This window comes from Trichomonas vaginalis, chromosome IV (genome assembly GCF_026262505.1).
Source record: "Trichomonas vaginalis G3 chromosome IV, whole genome shotgun sequence".
Taxonomy (NCBI): Eukaryota; Parabasalia; order Trichomonadida; family Trichomonadidae; genus Trichomonas; species Trichomonas vaginalis.
This window is the reverse complement of record NC_067206.1, coordinates 4,237,701-4,254,218: the sequence shown is the minus strand read 5'-3', so window position 1 is coordinate 4,254,218 and position 16,518 is coordinate 4,237,701. Positions and strand designations below refer to the sequence as shown.

Here is a 16,518-nt window from a genome sequence, read left to right as displayed (position 1 = left end):
CGAAGCTCTTTCATAGTAAGGTGAAACTAGTGACGACTTCTCATCTGGAAAGAAACTGAAGTCTGAAGGTTTCGACAAAGAGTTAAGAGAAGTAGCACAAAATATGACGAAAATAACAGATGCAGCAACGAGACAGGCAGTTCAAAGTGCCTATGACGCCGTTAGAGCAACTGTTGTGGAAAGTCAAGAAAAAGAGTTACAACAGACCAAAACAGACCTAGTAAATGCTTTCTTAAAAACGAAAAGTCAGGTAGGACACTATGCTGCAGATGGAACATAATACCAGCTGGTGGAAACTTATATACAGCTAGTGGAACCTATATACCACCAAACCTCCAAGAGAAGCACCTGCACCAGGACTACCTAAAAACATTTACATCGTCACATGGACACAGACACAGGCATGCACCAAAACCAACACAACAACCAACAGTTCAAAACCAGCACCACAACAACAACCAGCACAACAACCACCTCCACAACCAGCACAGCAACCAACAGTTCAAAACCCTGCACAACAACAACCACAAAAGAGCAAGGACATAAAAGAAGTAGAGAACAAGGAAACCAAGATTTCTTAAAAATGCTTAAAAGAAGACTATGGTTACCAGATACTCTTGACTTTAGTGACAGATATAAAGAAGCTATTAGAAAGTTCAAGGAAGGAAATACTGACCCGAACCTATTTAGCTTTATGGCTCAGCACCAAATGGATATAATTTCAAACCTGGAAAATACAAGCTCGCTAAGGGATATGATTTAATAGCATATCATCCAAATGACATGACTGAATTTACTCCGAGATATTTGGTGTCAGAGCTAAATGACAATTCAACTCTCTTCATGAAACGCGTAAAAAATAGAGACGGAACGAAAGAAGAAAGGTTTATGAGTCCGGATGACTTAGATAGGGAACTTGTTAAAAACGGTCTCGGAATATATGAAATGCCAGCAGATGAGGTACAAGAAACTCCACAGGAAGAAGTTCAGATACAACCAGACATGGAAGAAATAGTTCAGCAACAACAGCTAGAAGAGCCTGAAGGAAACGAACAAGTCCCTCCTTTGGAAACTAACTTCACAGAACTAGATGAAGATTTGGAACAGCCGAAAAATCTTGACCCTCAACAAGTGTATGAGGAGAATATGGAATCTTTCCAAGAGTCTAAGAAAAATTCGGCTGACATAGTAGAAGAATATCGAAAAATGTTTGCCGACATACAAAAGACTCCAACACCAGATGAAAATATTCAGCATAGAATGGAAGTACTGAAAGAAAATGTACGCAAATACAATAACCCTTTTTACTTACGACCATATAACGTTCAATCTTTGGCTGAACTCGGTGAAAATAAAAGGTTAAATTTCAACAAAACATATAGAAATGAAACATTGTTTAAAGTTCATTCAGAACCTAACCAATATGGAAACAAACCTACTTTTGTTTCTGCAGACTATGGAACTACAATGAGATGGGGTCATAAAGCTAACCGGATAGGTGGTTCATAAACTTACAACCACAATTCCAAGAAGTTGTAGACGCAATGGAAGTGAATGGTGAACCAGATTAGCTGGTATTTTCAGCGCGGCTTTAATGCCATTGAAAGATATGAAAGATGCAGATATTTTGGACCAGTATGAAATGAACATGGCTGATGGAAATATAACACCTGACGTTCTAGAACATTTATCTCAAAGAACTACACAGAACCATAGAGATGGTATATTTGGTGAAGAGTTTAGAAAGAAAGTTAGGGAGACAGAAGGAAGAGAACCTATTGTACATGACCTTGCAAACGAAAGTTTACAAAATGTCATAAAAACTTACTTTGCAGACAATGAACCGAGAAGGGATGAATATTTAAGAAAACTCAAATGGACAGTACCAAATGAAATGTTAGTATTGAAAAACATGTTCCTTGACAAAATAAAACCAACTACAGAAATAAATGACCCAAGCTGAAACGTTGGGTAAAAGCTTTCCCATTCACAAAAGATATTATTGGTAACATGGAAAGAAAACCAGAATGGCTACAAAAACATATATTTGGAAACGAGCTTATTCCATATGGACAAGCTCTGTTTGAAGAGCTTGAACCGGAAACTCAGGAAAGAGTCATGCAAACAATACGCGAAGACTCAAATACAAACTATGACAAAATCTTTCTAGGATATAGGTTACCTGAGATGGGCGACCAGAGCCCAAAGGCAAAAAGGACATGGGAAATTTACAACATACTAGGTGAACATGAGGCAAAGATGCAACAACTTGAAGCAGAGGGCAAGTTACCAAAAGCGACACCAAAGAAGAAGAGAAGAGTAGAACAAAGTGAAAGTAGTGAAGAAGTAACTTCATCTAGTGAAAGTAGTGGCAATGAAGGAAAAAGAAGAGTTAAAAAAAAAACTCAGTCAGGAAGAAAGTAAAGCTTGGTCCGAGTGGGTTCTATTATGACATATAAATCCAACTATTCTATATTTTTACCCATATGAAATGTACGCCGCTCAGAATATAACGCCAACAGTTTTGGATGCCATGAACGGAAATGTTTCCGAATGGTATAACGAATGCGACAATGCCATTAGAAGGTCAGAAATAGTTCCTGGAACTTACGAATATACAACTGCTGTTTCTTATGGAAATGTAGGTGAGTTTGGAGAAGGTTCTTCAACAACAGTAGATATTGCTTGCGACAGGTTTCATATTATTTCTATTGACAACTCATTCTTATACGTGGAACAAGACATTGAAATAAAACCTTCTGCCAAGTTGTCTGACAAGAAAGGTTGCAATGGAATTTTCTATGTCGGATACCAATATGCTCCAGAAGTTTTCATGGGATATAAGATATATTCTAACTCTGACTTAGTTCAAACAGTAACATGGGCAAACTATGAATGGTTCGCTTTGAGAAACTCAGTACAACCACAAGCTAGAGAACAAACAGACCAGTATGCAACTATTGAGAAAATAAGAAGACTTGACCCTAACGTTCCAGGAGTTTATGTTAACCTTTCTGGTTCAGATGGAAATGCTGCCACTAAAGTAAAACTGAAACTTAGAGTTCCTTTGTCATCTTTCCTCATCTTCAGGTTTTTAAGATACTTGCCAAACTGGGCAGGAAAAATTTCTATCAACTTACTCCAAGCAAAAATAACTTAGTCATTGCACCAACACAAGACCCATTCACTATTACAGACGTAAGGGAACAAATCAAAACGTCATTCGCCGAATTTTGCAAAGACAAAGTTGACTTAGACTTTGGTTTCTCAAACTTCAACAATGAAGTAAACTATTATTTCAATGCTGCTGGAACTGCTTGGGACCCAGTTAAGTTTACATGCGAACAGTTTGAATGCAAGAGAATAGAAAGCAGACTTGCAGTCTATATGTTGGACCCAGATATTTCAAATGCTTTAGCTGCCAAATATATTGCAGTTCCACTTATGTTCCCTATACACCAAATATCTGTCAAAGACTTTGCAGGTGAAGTTGGAAACCAAAGTGCTGACCCAGGTGCAAGAACAGATATTGCCTTAACAACTGCAATGAAACATGCAGATACTATGTTTGTACTGTTCAGACGAACTATAAATGACTATTCTTGTTTCTACAACCCTGGTATTAAATATCATATAAACATAGATGGCAAATATTATCCAAGAGAAGAATATTCTACAGTTGAGGATATGAGGTCATACAACTTGACATTAGATGCTATGAACTTTAACAACAACTTCACAACAACCATTAACCCTGAAATGCAAAATTCTATTATGCCATATGTGAAAGTATGGACTCATACAGGAGGTCAAAAAACTCAATATACAAATGGAGACCGTTCAAACTTTTGGCTTGGCATTCCATTTGCTGACTCAGAAGACTTTATGGGTGGTATTTCAACTGTTGGTACAGTTCAAATACAATATACTGGTGACAGAGACGGTCCAGATGAATTGAAAGCAAAGAAGTTTACAAAACCAATAGCACTTTTCACGGAAGATGCTCTTTTGAAGATTCGTTCGATGAAACCTGCTGGGGCTCCTCAGATTGGCATAACGACAGCTTCCATCGAGCAGATTTTGGCAGCAGGTCAGTAAGTTGTTCTTGAACTGACTTCTCTCTGTCAAATATTGACAGTACGCCAGTTTTGACATAATATTGTATTATAAACTTTCCTTTAGAAATATCGGTCAGTTTTGTTGTTATATTTTTGTCTGCTTCAAGAACTTTCACCATTTCGGTTATACCAACTTTCTTTGCTTTATGAAAATATTTTGGTTCAGCAAAGACTGCTATTCTATAACATTTTCCATTGTTTGTATAAAGAATTATTCTGTCAATGTATTTGTATTGTTTGTGTGTGTAAACTTTGTTTTGCTTCAATTCAAAGAGATATCCGAATACGTCCATCTTTTTATTCTAAGTAAAATGTCATTTCCGAAAAATAGAAGCGTAAGTGTTTCAAAAGGTTTAATGGCGGTGGCAGATGTGAAGTTAAATTCACCAACTCAAACAAACAGTCAAAGTGTTGTTGTCAATGTCAAAGACAGAGATGTTGAAGTGGGGAAACCATACGAAGACCAAGATGGTATAACAATAGTTCCTGTAAAAGAACAACCAACATACCCTGAAGTTAGCAGAGACTTAAGTTCTGTTGCAGATATTCGAAACGACTACCAACAACTGAAAGACAAACTTCAAACTCAGGAGAAGATTTGTCAAGCTTTAGGTATAATGTTAAACTTGGTCGAACACAACCCTGTAAAAGTGAACTCATATGTCATTGCACCTCATGAAGTTTTGAAAGAACTATTGAAACTTTTGACAGAGGCAGACGATATAAACATCAAAGAAATAGAACCCGACGTTAGTTGCTGTGGTGTTTCATATAATGTCATTGACAAGATATACGTTATGAAAGGAGGTGAAACGTTGAACTTAAAATATAGTTTCCCAGACGTTATAAAAATATTTGACGACCACAACATTTCATTAAAGTTTATTTGCTAAGTAAAAATGTCAAAACTTCTTGAAAGATGTTTGAAGAAAAATAATATAGACTTTATTTCATGTAAAGGACTTTACACACTTTTGAACGATATGAAAGACCCTGTTTTGTTTGTTCGTGTAGACAAAGGAAAGTTCTATGTCTTTACAAAATATTTGAACTTCTTAGACAGAGAACTTCAAGAAACGCCATGTGAAAGTTTAGATGAAGTTCTTCTCCACTTTCAGAAAAACTTTTAAATATATGTAAATGGCAGAAGACATAGTGGTTTATACTATTACGACTAAAAACCCTGAGTCATATAATTCTATAACAACAAACTTACAAAGTCCTCAAGGACGATATTGTAAACTAACCTTAAACACAATGACGACTAAAGCTTGTTTTGCTCTTTTGACACCAGAAGATTTTATTGTTGTGAATGGTAAAAAATACTCCTTTGAAGATACTTACTCAGATATACCACCAACAGGTTTTGTTGACTTATTTAATACTTTAAGGACGAGTGTAACATGTGCTGCAACTAGAGCAGGTTTCATTATGTTTGGATGTCCGACTGAGTTTACTATAAACGATATGAGCTATAATACAAAACTTATATCTGGTTTTTACTACCAACAGTTTCCTATAACAGGAAAAGGTGTCATACAAGGAATGTCTGTTCCATTGACTTTAAGTACACCTATTTTATATATTGTTTCAAACTTAGGTTCAAAGTGTTATTCGAATGTCGACAGAAACTACTATGACCAAAAGATACTTATGCGTATAAATAACACATTCTCTGCTGGTTTGCCTATTGTTCATTCGAATGCAGAGTTTTCAGCTTTAGTAAACTCAAACACTTTAGCAAACATAAACTTAACCTTAGTTGACGCAAACTTTGTTCCTGTAAAACTTTTATGTCCTATGTATTTGTCAATGACGGCAGAAAGTTTCGAATTGGAAGATGCAACTGGTGAAAGTATTGTATTACAAGAACAACTTCAACAACAAATAGCTCAAGAACAACAAATGCAACAAATAGCTCAAGAATAAAAAAAAATATTTTTTTTATTTTTATAAAAATGTACAGAATAGATGTTTCAGATTTTTATGACTTCCAAACATTCAGAAATATGTGTCCATTTCGAGACTATAACAAAGCAGTCGAGAATTTGAAACGTTTAGTCATTTATGTCGACTCTGCCCCAGAATGTTATGTTATGAAAGAATGGGATGTAGTCTTTAACAAACCTAAAGCGACAATAGTTTCAGAACAAGAATGTAAACAGAAACTTAAGAAAATAAAAGTCGTACAAGTTGGCATGAAGATGTTAGATGCTTGGGATATCTTATTGTCAAAACTTGAAGATTTTTCAGTTCGTGGTATAAAGTTTATACACCATCTCCAAACTTCTATTCTATCTTCACTGGATATAAATATGAACAAGTAGAATGGAAAGAAAATGTTATAGAAGCTTGGTTAGACCATGTCAAAGAAATTATATGCAATGGAAACGAAAGAGTCTATGAGTATATCTTATGTTGGTTTGCAAACATCTTACAACATCCAAGTGCTAAAAATGAAACTGCTCTCATTATAATTGGAAAACAAGGAACAGGTAAGAACACTTTCTTTACAGATATCTTATGCAAACTGTTAGAAGGTTATTCGAACCCGAATATGACAAACTTAGAAAACATCTGTGGCAAGTTTAACTCTTCAATAGAGAATATGAAACTTATAGTATGTAACGAACTTCAAAGTATAGATACAACAAAAGTTTTGAACTCAGATGCTTTGAAGAGTCTTATAACAGACAAAGTTGGAGTTGTTGAAAGAAAATATAAAGACCAAAGAGTTTGTGAAAATGTTGCAAACTTCGTTATGGTTTCAAACAATGCTGTTCCGATGAAGTTAGAAAGTTCTGACAGAAGATATGTAGTTGTCAGAACGTCAGATTCTCATATGCAAGATACAGAATATTTTGACGACTTAGCAGAAACTTTGACATCTGACTTTTACAACCACTTGTTCTCATATTTCATGACATTAGATATTTCAAAGTTCAATCCAAGACAAATTCCACATACCGAAGAGAGACAAACATTGTTAGAAGCAAACAAGAGTGTATATGAACTGTTCATAGATGAAACTGACTTTGAGTGTTTAGATGAAAGGTCATCGTACGATTCGTATAAACAATATTGTCAAGAGTATGGTTATATGACAGCGTCTAAACGAACATTCTTGGCAAATGTCAAAAGTCTTTTAGACGTACAGAATGGTGTATATACAAAGAAAAATTTTTCTGAGTAAATTTTAAAAAAAAATATTTTTTTATCCGATAGAAAAGATGACGAAATTCATCTCAATAAACAAGTACATGTCAGGACTTAAAGAAGAACTAGACCCATTCACATATTTGAATGTTTACTTCTACCATTTTGAAAAGTCTTCATTCAGCAAAGTTTGGAACATCGAACCAGTTAAGTTTGCTATTGTGACTAAAAATGGTGCGAAATTTGAAGACTTAGACATAGAAGGTTTGTTAACAGTCAAAGAAAGTTTTGACAGAAGGTTCTCAAACCTTAAAGAAGGCAAAGTATACAAACTTGTTATACCTTATGAACCAAAGAAAGCAGACGACTATGAATATTATGAGTCTAAGATAGTTGAAGTTCAAGGTAAATTGGGTAAAAAGATTTTAGAGTCTAAGCCAGTGTTTACTCCTAAAGAGGAAGAGAACATTGACATTGACCCAGAAATGTTCAAAAAATAAAATTTTATTTTTACATGTCAAATTTCTTTTTCTCTGGAACTGGTTCAGGTTCTTTCTTCTCTTCTTCTACTTTCTTTTCTTTCTTTTCTCTCTTCTTCTTTTCTGGTGGAGTTATGTCAAACTTCTCAGAACCATATTTATGTAAAAGTTCTTTGTCCTTTAATAGCTCATCTATTCTGTTTTCTATTTCATCTTCAAGAACAGCGCATGTGTCTTCTTTGCATTCTAAGAAGTTTTGTTGGACTTCATCTCTCCAAGAGGCGTCATCTCTGTCAACAAGTCTGTCATTGACAAATTTTAAGACTTCTCTGCTTAATGTTTTATGGTTCTTGTCATATTCCCAGAAACAGAACTTTAGAACAAATTCACCTTTCTTGTTTACACTATGTAAGATTTTATGGTCTACAGATGTTTTGCTGTCGAAAAGCTTGTCTCGAATATAGATGGCGAAATCGCTAGACATTTTCTAAAAGATAAAAATTTTAATTTTTCTAAAAATATGTTAGAAAAAAAGTTTGCTGACATTGACAAAAAATTTGAGAATGTTTTAAATAAGAACAAGAGGAAGTTGGAAAATGCTCAGATAAAACCCATACATGACAAGTTCTTATTTGCTCAGAATGGTATAACAGGTCTAATTGCACCACCTGGGTCGGGTAAGACTTTCACTTATCTTAAAATGGCTGCACAACAACAAGAACTAGATGAGAAGAACCCATTCTATGAGTTAGTTGTTATTTGTAGTACTTCTGGTCAATTTGACCAAACCGTCAATTCGTTCAAAGATATTATAAAGAAGTCTAAGTTAGTATGTATAAAAGACTCTGAGTTGTTAGATTGGATAAAGAAGTACCAAAGAAGAGTTTTGAAGTATAATGCTATAAATGAGTATATAAATTCGAAGTTTAAAGACCCAAATGAGGAAATGCAGAGAATATTAGAGAAGAAACACTTCAGAAACAAACAGAAAGAGATAGAATACATTTCGAAGAAATTGCAATCTTACGATTGGAAAACGTACCCTCATAGATGTCTTCTTATCTTAGATGACTTTGCTTCTCACCCTTTGTTAAAGAACAGAGAACAAGACATGTGTCGAATTCTTAAGAAGCTCAGACACTTTAACATCTCAGTTGTCATTTGTGTACAGACAGCAAAGAGTTTAAGTAAGGATGTAAAGAGAATACTTACTGACATTGTACTTTTCCCCGGATTGTCCGAAGACGATTTCATGGAACTTATGAAAGAGTCCATGGCAGGTAAGTTTGACAGACATGAACTATGGGAGAAGTACAAAGTCATACAAGACCCTCATACTTCTTTCAGAATTCATATCTACGCAAACAAAGTTCAAATTGTAAAAAGTCAAGCGTAAAAAATGTAAGTGTTTAGTCTTAGTCTGTTGTGGTGCTGCAGCTTTCGGTTCTTCTGGCTTTGGAATGGACTCGGTTGGTGGTACGTCGGACATTCGTTTGTGTCCTGTCGGAAGGAAAAACTTTTTCTGTTGGAAGGAAAAACTTTTCCTGTTGGAAGGAAAATATTTTCCTGTCGGAAGGAAAAATTTTTTCTGAAGTTCGACCAAAAAGTTCTCAATTTTCGAAAATTTGAATGGTTTACGGACGGACAACTGGAAAAATTTTTCCTGTTGGAAGGAAAATTTTTTCCTGTTGGAAGGAAATTTTTTTCCTGTCGGAAGGAAGGACTCGGAATGTCGGATGGAAGGACTCGGAATGCCAGAAGGATTTGACAAGACAATTTACCTTATAGAGCTACCTGAGCCATCTGAAGTCAAGCTTGAAAAATAAATGGTTCATCTACTCTGCTTGTTTGAAGTTGTCAAAATACTCTGTTATTTTTTCTTTCAGTAGCGGCAAATCTTCTTTGAAGGTAAGTATTGTACAACCTTTAATATCATAGTGTGTTTGAGGTAAAGTATCTTGAACTATTTGTTTCACATCTTCATTCGGTGTCATTGAAATCGGTAAGTTTTCGCGATAGAACCAATTTCTGTCAGATTTGTAAATCTTAGCAAGGTCGTAAAAGCTTTTGTTGTTTCTTCTGACTAAATGCAACATAACCATATCTCTGTCTTCTTCATTTTCCATCTCTTCAGTATAAATCATATACTTATAGTTCTTTTCCTTTCCTTTTGGTACCGAACGTGGTATTCTTTTCTGAAGGCTTTTGTCTTTTGCTTCAAGCTTGTTTTCCATCTCTTCACGTTCTTGTCTATGAATTTCGTCAAGAAGTCTGTAAATATACCAAGCATAACGAGGCGAAGCCCACATTGCAACAGCATTTACAAGAAGTCTATGTACATACCAACCTCTCAAACCATTTGGCAAATTTTTACGATTTTCATGAGTTTTAGGCGACCCCGAAAAAAGTCGTCTCGCTGTGCTTCGCTCAAAAGTTCTTGTGTGCTTTGGTTTTTGAACCAATCGTCTGTATGTTTGGTATCTGGAGCAAAACATGCTGTCAAAATACTTTGCATTTGGTACATATCGTCTTTGACCGAACGAATGAGACGTAACTGTTTGTTAAACTGAACCCACTCGTATTCTTCATTTATGGCTTCATGAACGATAGCAGTTGTTGTGTTCTCTGTTGTTGTCATATCTGTCTTTACATACAAAATAAAAAAAATATTTTATAAAAAACTAGCGTTATTTCCTGACTTTCACAAAAGACCAAAAATAAACGCTTTACATGTATTTTTCAGCAACTTCGTCAAATAATTTTATAGCTTTATCTATCTCATCTACTTCAAACGTTTCTTTACCTTTTATGGGAGCACCATACATTTTCTCAAACTTTTCAAGTAGTTCTGTTTCAGCAGCTCTCATATCGTTAACGAACACAACCTTGACTCTATTGACTGTACTGTCATATCTTTGAGTTATATTATATGTTCTTCCTATCTTATATCTTTTTGTATTGAAGTCCTTCGGTTTCTGAACGATGTAAAGTAAGCCTTCACTGCAACGTTCCGTATCGAATGAACCATATGTTATGAAGTTATATCCAACAACTGGGTCTAACCATAACAAAACTATTGGTATAAGACTTTTGTCTATAAGATATGCTGTAGTTCCATAGAATCTTACCGATATCATAAGCTCAGGATTTCTTGTCAAAATTTTCTGAGTAGAAGCATTTTTAACCCAATCGATTGCTCTCTTTCCAGATGGAGATATAATGTCTGACAAAGAATATTTGTTGTATTTCTTTGAGTATCTTACGTTTAAATCACCTATTCTAACCATTTTGGTGTCATTGTCTATCTTTTTAACTGTTTCAAACTCAGTGTTTGTCATTTTCTGTCTTTACATACAAAATAAAAAAAATATTTTACAAAAAACTAACTTTATTTTTTCTATCTTGTATAAAAGATATGATTTCAGGGATTTTTTTGACGAAGTGTCAAAGTTCTCTTCGTCAAAAATAACAGTTATATAATGAAATTTGGTCATTTTTTCACGATTTCAGGGATTTTTTTACGAAGTGCAAAAGTTCTCTTCGTCAAAAAATAACAGTTATATAATGAAATTTGGTCATTTTTTCACGATTTCAGGGATTTTAGGCGACTGGGTTTTTTTTACTACTCGCAATTTTTCACGATTTTCATGAGTTTTAGGCGAGTAAGATTTTCTATCTTGTATAAAAGATATGATTTCAGGGATTTTTTTGACGAAGTGTCAAAGTTCTCTTCGTAAAAAAATAACAGTTATATAATGAAATTTGGTCATTTTTTCACGATTTCAGGGATTTTTTTGACGAAGTGTCAAAGTTCTCTTCGTAAAAAAATAACAGTTATATAATGAAATTTGGTCATTTTTTTACGATTTTCATGAGTTTTAGGCGACTACGTTTTTGTACGTACTCGCAATTTTTTACGATTTTCGTACGGAATCTCTACCCTCGGTTTTCCTCGGGTAGCAAACATATGAGGAAATTCATGAAATTTGGTCATTTTTTTACGATTTTCATGAGTTTTATGCTAGACCGAAAAAAGTCGGTCTAGAGAAATTTCACTCAAAAGTTCTTGTGTGCTTTGGTTTTTGAACCAATGTCTGTATGTTTGGTTTCTGAACGATGTAAAGTAAGCCTTCACTGCAACTGCATTTACTAATAGTCTATGTACATACCAACCTCTTAAATTTATTGGCAAATTCTTGCGATTTTCGTACGGAATCTCGACCCTCGGTTTTCCTCGGGTCGCAAACATATGAGGAAATTCATGAAATTTGGTCATTTTTTCAGCAAAAATATATTTTAGGGTAGATGGTTAGATCTCACCTCTTTTCTCACCTCTTTTTTCACCTCTTGAATTTTCATGAGGGTCACCAGGTCACTCGGTCACTCGGTCAACTAACATCTTTTTGAAAATGGTGACAACATGACATTTTGACAACAGTCCAGGAAATAAACTTCATCGTATATGTTTTGTCATGATTTCATCGAAATGAGTGTAAATCAGACAAAAATATATTTTATGTTAGCATGTTAGATCTAACACGTTTTCTAACCACTTTTCTAACCTCTTTTCTCACCTCTTGAATTTTGTATAAAAGATATGATTTCAGGGATTTTTTTTACGAAGTGTCAAAGTTCTCTTCGTCACTCATAACAGTTATATAATGAAATTTGGTCATTTTTTTCAGCAAAAATATATTTTATGTTAGCATGTTAGATCTAACACGTTTTCTAACCTCTTTTCTACCCCATATGTCCTTACTGAAAAAGTATATGTTCCATATGTCATTTTACTCAGAATTTTATACAGAATTCAATAAAAATATATTTTATGTTAGCATGTTAGATCTAACACGTTTTCTAACCACTTTTCTAACATAACTATTTACAAGCGTTTTACATGGTATATGTTGCGATGGTTCATGACTTTAAACAGTTTTGTAGCTTCTATTTCTTCACGAAGGATATCAAAAGTTTTCACAATATTGAATGTATCTTTATACTTCTTCTTGACGTCAGATAGAAGGAAATCGTCAGCAGTTGGATAGTTTTTGTTTAGAAATGCCAATATGTCCATTTTATCTTCTGCTGGTTTCTCTACTTCTTTCTTTAAGTCAGCATAGTCGTTTCGCATACGTTCTATCTCTTTGACGGAGTAGTTATATTTCCTCATTGCTGCTTTACATTTAGAACATTGTGGGTTCATTTTAGCATTGTACATTGAAATTTGTCCTGCAAGTACAACTATAGCGTCAATGGTTTTCTTTAACTCAAAACATGCAGGTTTTATTTGTTCGTTCCATACTTTACCTCTTTTATCTTTATCTCTTATCTGCCATACACATTTTGCAACTAACGAAACAAAGTTGTCGTAGGTCTTAAATTCTTCAGATTTATATATGTCAATGAAATATACCATATCGCAGTCTTTGTCCATGACTTTGTGGTTGCAATGAAATCCAAGAAACTCATAGTTAACCTTACGTATGAACTTCTTTATTTCTACTGAGTCAGTTGCTTTGACTTCTATTTCTTCAAATTCTGGAATAGTAAGCTTTTGTTGTTGTATTTCAGGAAGTTTAGGTAGATGTTCCACCAGGTCCTGCATTTCATAAAGATACTGTTCATTTGTTTCATCTTTCGCAGTGCAATCTAAATCTCCTTGGAGAAGTTCTTGCTTTATCTTCTGGATTTCTGTTTCGAAAGTATATGAAGAAGGAATGAAGCTTTTCATTTCTACTAACATTGAAGTTGGGTTCATGACTAACGAGTTTGGTGAAGTTGTTGCTAACATGTTCTTACAATAAAAATAAAAAAAATTTTTTAAAAAATACTAACTCACTTTTTTTCTATCTTAAGGAAATTCATGAAAATTCAAGAGGTTAGAAAAGTGGTTAGAAAACGTGTTAGATCTAACATGCTAACATAAAATATATTTTTATTGAATTCAGACCAAAACTCATGAAAATTCAACGGGTGAAAGAATACGATGGAGCCAAAAGTGGCTCGACCTCAAAACAAGCATTTTGTGAAGAATATACCAATCGCCGAAATTCTGCCGGTTGGTTTTTATACAAAATTCAAGAGGTTAGAAAAGTGGTTAGAAAACGTGTTAGATCTAACATGCTAACATAAAATATATTTTTGGGTCATTTACGCTCATTACGATGAAATCATGACAAAACATTTACGATGAAATCATGACAAAACATTTACGATGAAATCATGACAAAACATTTACGATGAAATCATGACAAAACATTTACGATGAAGTTCATTTCCTGTGTTGTTGTCAAAATGTCATGTTGTCTCATTTTTTAAAAGAAGTTAGTTTACCTGGTGACACATGGTTACCCGGTGACATGGTGACCCCTTCAGTAAACATCTCATTTTAACTCACTTTTTTTCTATCTTAAGGAAATTCATGAAAATTCAAGAGGGTGAAAAAAGAGGTTAGAAAAGAGGTTAGATCTAACATGCTAACATAAACTCACTTTTTCAGCACTTTTCCGTAGTTGTATATGAAAGACAATTCGAGATAAAAGTCATAGTACAATGGAATAATATGCTGCACACCATTTGTTGTGAACCAAACTTGAAAGTCAGAGAAACTGTTACTAGGTGGTTCGTAGAATTTAGAAGCAAAGTCATAAAAGTCCTTACCGATACATAGAAAACTATTGTTGCTTGAACTGAAACTTGCATGACACATAACATTTTGAGGGTCAAACACGTTTCTATAAACTGTCAAATCTGCTGGTGGAAGTATAAATTTAAATGGACCATCTGGTGGTAATGGTTCGTTCTGGTTTAGTAACCGAAGAAATTGTGCCTAAGAACGTTTGTCTACTTTCCAAAATAAAAACTCTGTATCTCTTGGAGGGTTAATTTCAATCTTTTGAAATGAAACGGTGGAGTTCATCTTGTCATATTCTAGTTTCAGATAGTATGTTCCATTTAGTAAAGAGTCGTATTTTTCTTGAAATTCCCAATAATATTTGTTCATTTGAGTTTGAAAGTCATTTAGAGTTTTCTCAAGACTTTCGTCTGAACGAACTGTAAAGATTCTCATTTCATCAAATTTGTCTATTAGACCATCAGAACCTTTATACTGCCCATGAAAATATACTGCGAACATAAACGCGTTAGTTCTATTTGAAAACAAAACTCTTCTAAATCCTATTGCCTTTGCATCTGAAGGACTTTGAAGCCAACGAACTGGATAGTCAAACCTGTATGCTCGGGATGAAATTTCTTCATCTGAAATAGTCCTACCAGCATTTGTAAAGATATAGTCTAACGGTTTTGTATCTGCTACTTTTGTTCTTTGTTTTTCAACCTGAAGCATTTAATATATGTAAAAATATATGGTTTTAAAATGGTATGCCATTTCATATTTCTCATCTAACAAACAAGTTTCCCAACGGGAAGTATCCAGCATGTTGTCTGACTGCTTGAGGGTTAGGTTGGTACCATTCGAACTTGACACTTGCAATTCCTTCAATTGCATTAAAAATGTCTGAGTCGGAGTCAACCATTTGTTCTCTCTTTGTAGTCTTGAAAGCGTCAAGAAGTTGTGCGGCTGTTGTGACATTGCCATGTGCATAGTAAATGTGACCATCCAAATTTGTTATGGTCAATCTGAGATTGTGTCCTTTCTTATTTCCGTCTTGTATGGCAGCAAGTACTCCCATGAAGCCTTCTTTGTTCTTTCCTTCGTCAAAGTTTACTGTAAAGGTTCGACCAGATGTAATTTGACTTCTAACTTCACGGTACTTCTCATATGCATATCTTGTTCTTTTCATGGGAGCATGACCATCCTCTGCACTACCTTTTTTCCTTCTCAAAGGATGCAATTGTTCGTCATGTTTCCAGTAGAATCTGGCAAAGCCGTCGTGTCCTTCAACTTGAGGTTCACTAACATCGAAAGGCATGTCCATAAGACGTTCTTCTTCTAACCTCTCTAGTCTGTTTGGATAATTGGCACGTGCTGTTTCCAAATCCATTTCGTAGCGAAGACCAGACAATTTGTCATAGACTTTTATGGGTCTTCCCTTCCTATATTTAAACTTCTTCGAAACTCTCCAACCATATCTTTGCAACTCTGCTTTTATTCTAGCAGATTTTCTATCCATTCTATATGGGGGCATTTTTATAAAAAAAAAAAATATTTTTTTTCTCTTTACTTAACATAACCGCCTGCTGCCATAAGTCTTTGACGCCAACCCATACCAGCTAATGAAGGTTGACTTGGTTTAGTTTGGAAACTAAACTTTGGTTTTGGTTTATCTTCAGTTTTTGGTTTCTCTTCTTCTATCGGTTTTTCGTCACTTTTCGGTTCCTCTGACTTTACTTCACTTGCAGGAACAGTTGTGTCGTCAACATCTTCATAAATATCATATGCCATTTGTTTTTGTTTTCCTTTCAACTTTTTGTGTTTGTTGTAAAGTTTAGAATATTTCGACTCTAAGTCAATGAGATGTTCTATAATGAACTGTTGGTCAGTGAAGTAAACTTTTCCATCTGTTGTCTCGAAAGCTCCTTCAGACTTCAATATTTTATTTGTGAGAGTCTGTTTCTTTTTTGAGATACTTGCCGTTCCATTTTTATGAAAAGTGACTTTGTAGTTAGGGTTTGTATTTCCAGACCTGGCACTTTCTATTATTGACTTTTTCTCTTCATCTGTAAGTTCTTTGACAGGTTTTGACAATGGTTCTGAACTTTTTGTTTGTGGTGTCAAATCTACCGTTTCAACTTCTTCGGTCATT

The 16,518-nt window shown here is 34.5% G+C and overlaps 8 protein-coding genes and 6 pseudogenes across 14 annotated transcripts, besides 1 other annotated feature; 7 read left to right on the top strand and 7 right to left on the bottom strand.

Moving 5' to 3' along the window:
- The first annotated feature begins 1,648 nt into the window (after nucleotides 1–1,648).
- TVAGG3_0027430 lies at nucleotides 1,649–2,459 on the top strand (annotated as a pseudogene). The gene has a single exon. A coding segment is annotated over exon 1 (811 nt).
- Nucleotides 2,460–2,491: 32 nt separating this feature from the next.
- TVAGG3_0027420 lies at nucleotides 2,492–2,998 on the top strand (annotated as a pseudogene). Its single transcript has one exon. A coding segment is annotated over exon 1 (507 nt).
- A 386-nt stretch (nucleotides 2,999–3,384) lies between these two features.
- Nucleotides 3,385–16,518: part of a mobile genetic element that runs on past the window's edge.
- Nucleotides 3,688–4,098, top strand: TVAGG3_0027410 (protein of unknown function, DUF4106 family; the record flags this gene model as incomplete). Its single annotated transcript, XM_051220327.1, has 1 exon — nucleotides 3,688–4,098. The coding sequence occupies one exon, from the start codon at nucleotides 3,688–3,690 to the stop codon at nucleotides 4,096–4,098; it is 411 nt and encodes a 136-aa protein (XP_051105313.1).
- TVAGG3_0027400 (protein of unknown function, DUF4106 family) lies at nucleotides 4,475–5,011 on the top strand (the record flags this gene model as incomplete). Its single annotated transcript, XM_051220326.1, has 1 exon — nucleotides 4,475–5,011. The coding sequence occupies one exon, from the start codon at nucleotides 4,475–4,477 to the stop codon at nucleotides 5,009–5,011; it is 537 nt and encodes a 178-aa protein (XP_051105312.1).
- TVAGG3_0027390 (uncharacterized protein) lies at nucleotides 5,664–6,047 on the top strand (the record flags this gene model as incomplete). The annotated part of the gene is made up of 1 exon (XM_051220325.1): nucleotides 5,664–6,047. The coding sequence occupies one exon, from the start codon at nucleotides 5,664–5,666 to the stop codon at nucleotides 6,045–6,047; it is 384 nt and encodes a 127-aa protein (XP_051105311.1).
- TVAGG3_0027380 lies at nucleotides 6,077–7,025 on the top strand (annotated as a pseudogene). The gene has a single exon. A coding segment is annotated over exon 1 (949 nt).
- TVAGG3_0027370 (protein of unknown function, DUF4108 family) lies at nucleotides 7,349–7,774 on the top strand (the record flags this gene model as incomplete). Its single annotated transcript, XM_051220324.1, has 1 exon — nucleotides 7,349–7,774. The coding sequence occupies one exon, from the start codon at nucleotides 7,349–7,351 to the stop codon at nucleotides 7,772–7,774; it is 426 nt and encodes a 141-aa protein (XP_051105310.1).
- TVAGG3_0027360 (uncharacterized protein) lies at nucleotides 7,785–8,237 on the bottom strand (the record flags this gene model as incomplete). Its single annotated transcript, XM_051220323.1, has 1 exon — nucleotides 7,785–8,237. One exon carries the CDS (start codon nucleotides 8,235–8,237, stop codon nucleotides 7,785–7,787), a length of 453 nt encoding a protein of 150 aa, XP_051105309.1.
- Nucleotides 9,589–10,277, bottom strand: TVAGG3_0027350 (annotated as a pseudogene). The gene has a single exon. A coding segment is annotated over exon 1 (689 nt).
- On the bottom strand, nucleotides 10,480–10,890 carry TVAGG3_0027340 (organellar and viral DNA polymerase type B; the record flags this gene model as incomplete). Its single annotated transcript, XM_051220322.1, has 1 exon — nucleotides 10,480–10,890. One exon carries the CDS (start codon nucleotides 10,888–10,890, stop codon nucleotides 10,480–10,482), a length of 411 nt encoding a protein of 136 aa, XP_051105308.1.
- On the bottom strand, nucleotides 12,636–13,544 carry TVAGG3_0027330 (organellar and viral DNA polymerase type B; the record flags this gene model as incomplete). The annotated part of the gene is made up of 1 exon (XM_051220321.1): nucleotides 12,636–13,544. One exon carries the CDS (start codon nucleotides 13,542–13,544, stop codon nucleotides 12,636–12,638), a length of 909 nt encoding a protein of 302 aa, XP_051105307.1.
- TVAGG3_0027320 (uncharacterized protein) lies at nucleotides 14,583–15,098 on the bottom strand (the record flags this gene model as incomplete). The annotated part of the gene is made up of 1 exon (XM_051220320.1): nucleotides 14,583–15,098. One exon carries the CDS (start codon nucleotides 15,096–15,098, stop codon nucleotides 14,583–14,585), a length of 516 nt encoding a protein of 171 aa, XP_051105306.1.
- Nucleotides 15,202–15,885, bottom strand: TVAGG3_0027310 (annotated as a pseudogene). Its single transcript has one exon. A coding segment is annotated over exon 1 (684 nt).
- Nucleotides 16,001–16,517, bottom strand: TVAGG3_0027300 (annotated as a pseudogene). The gene has a single exon. A coding segment is annotated over exon 1 (517 nt).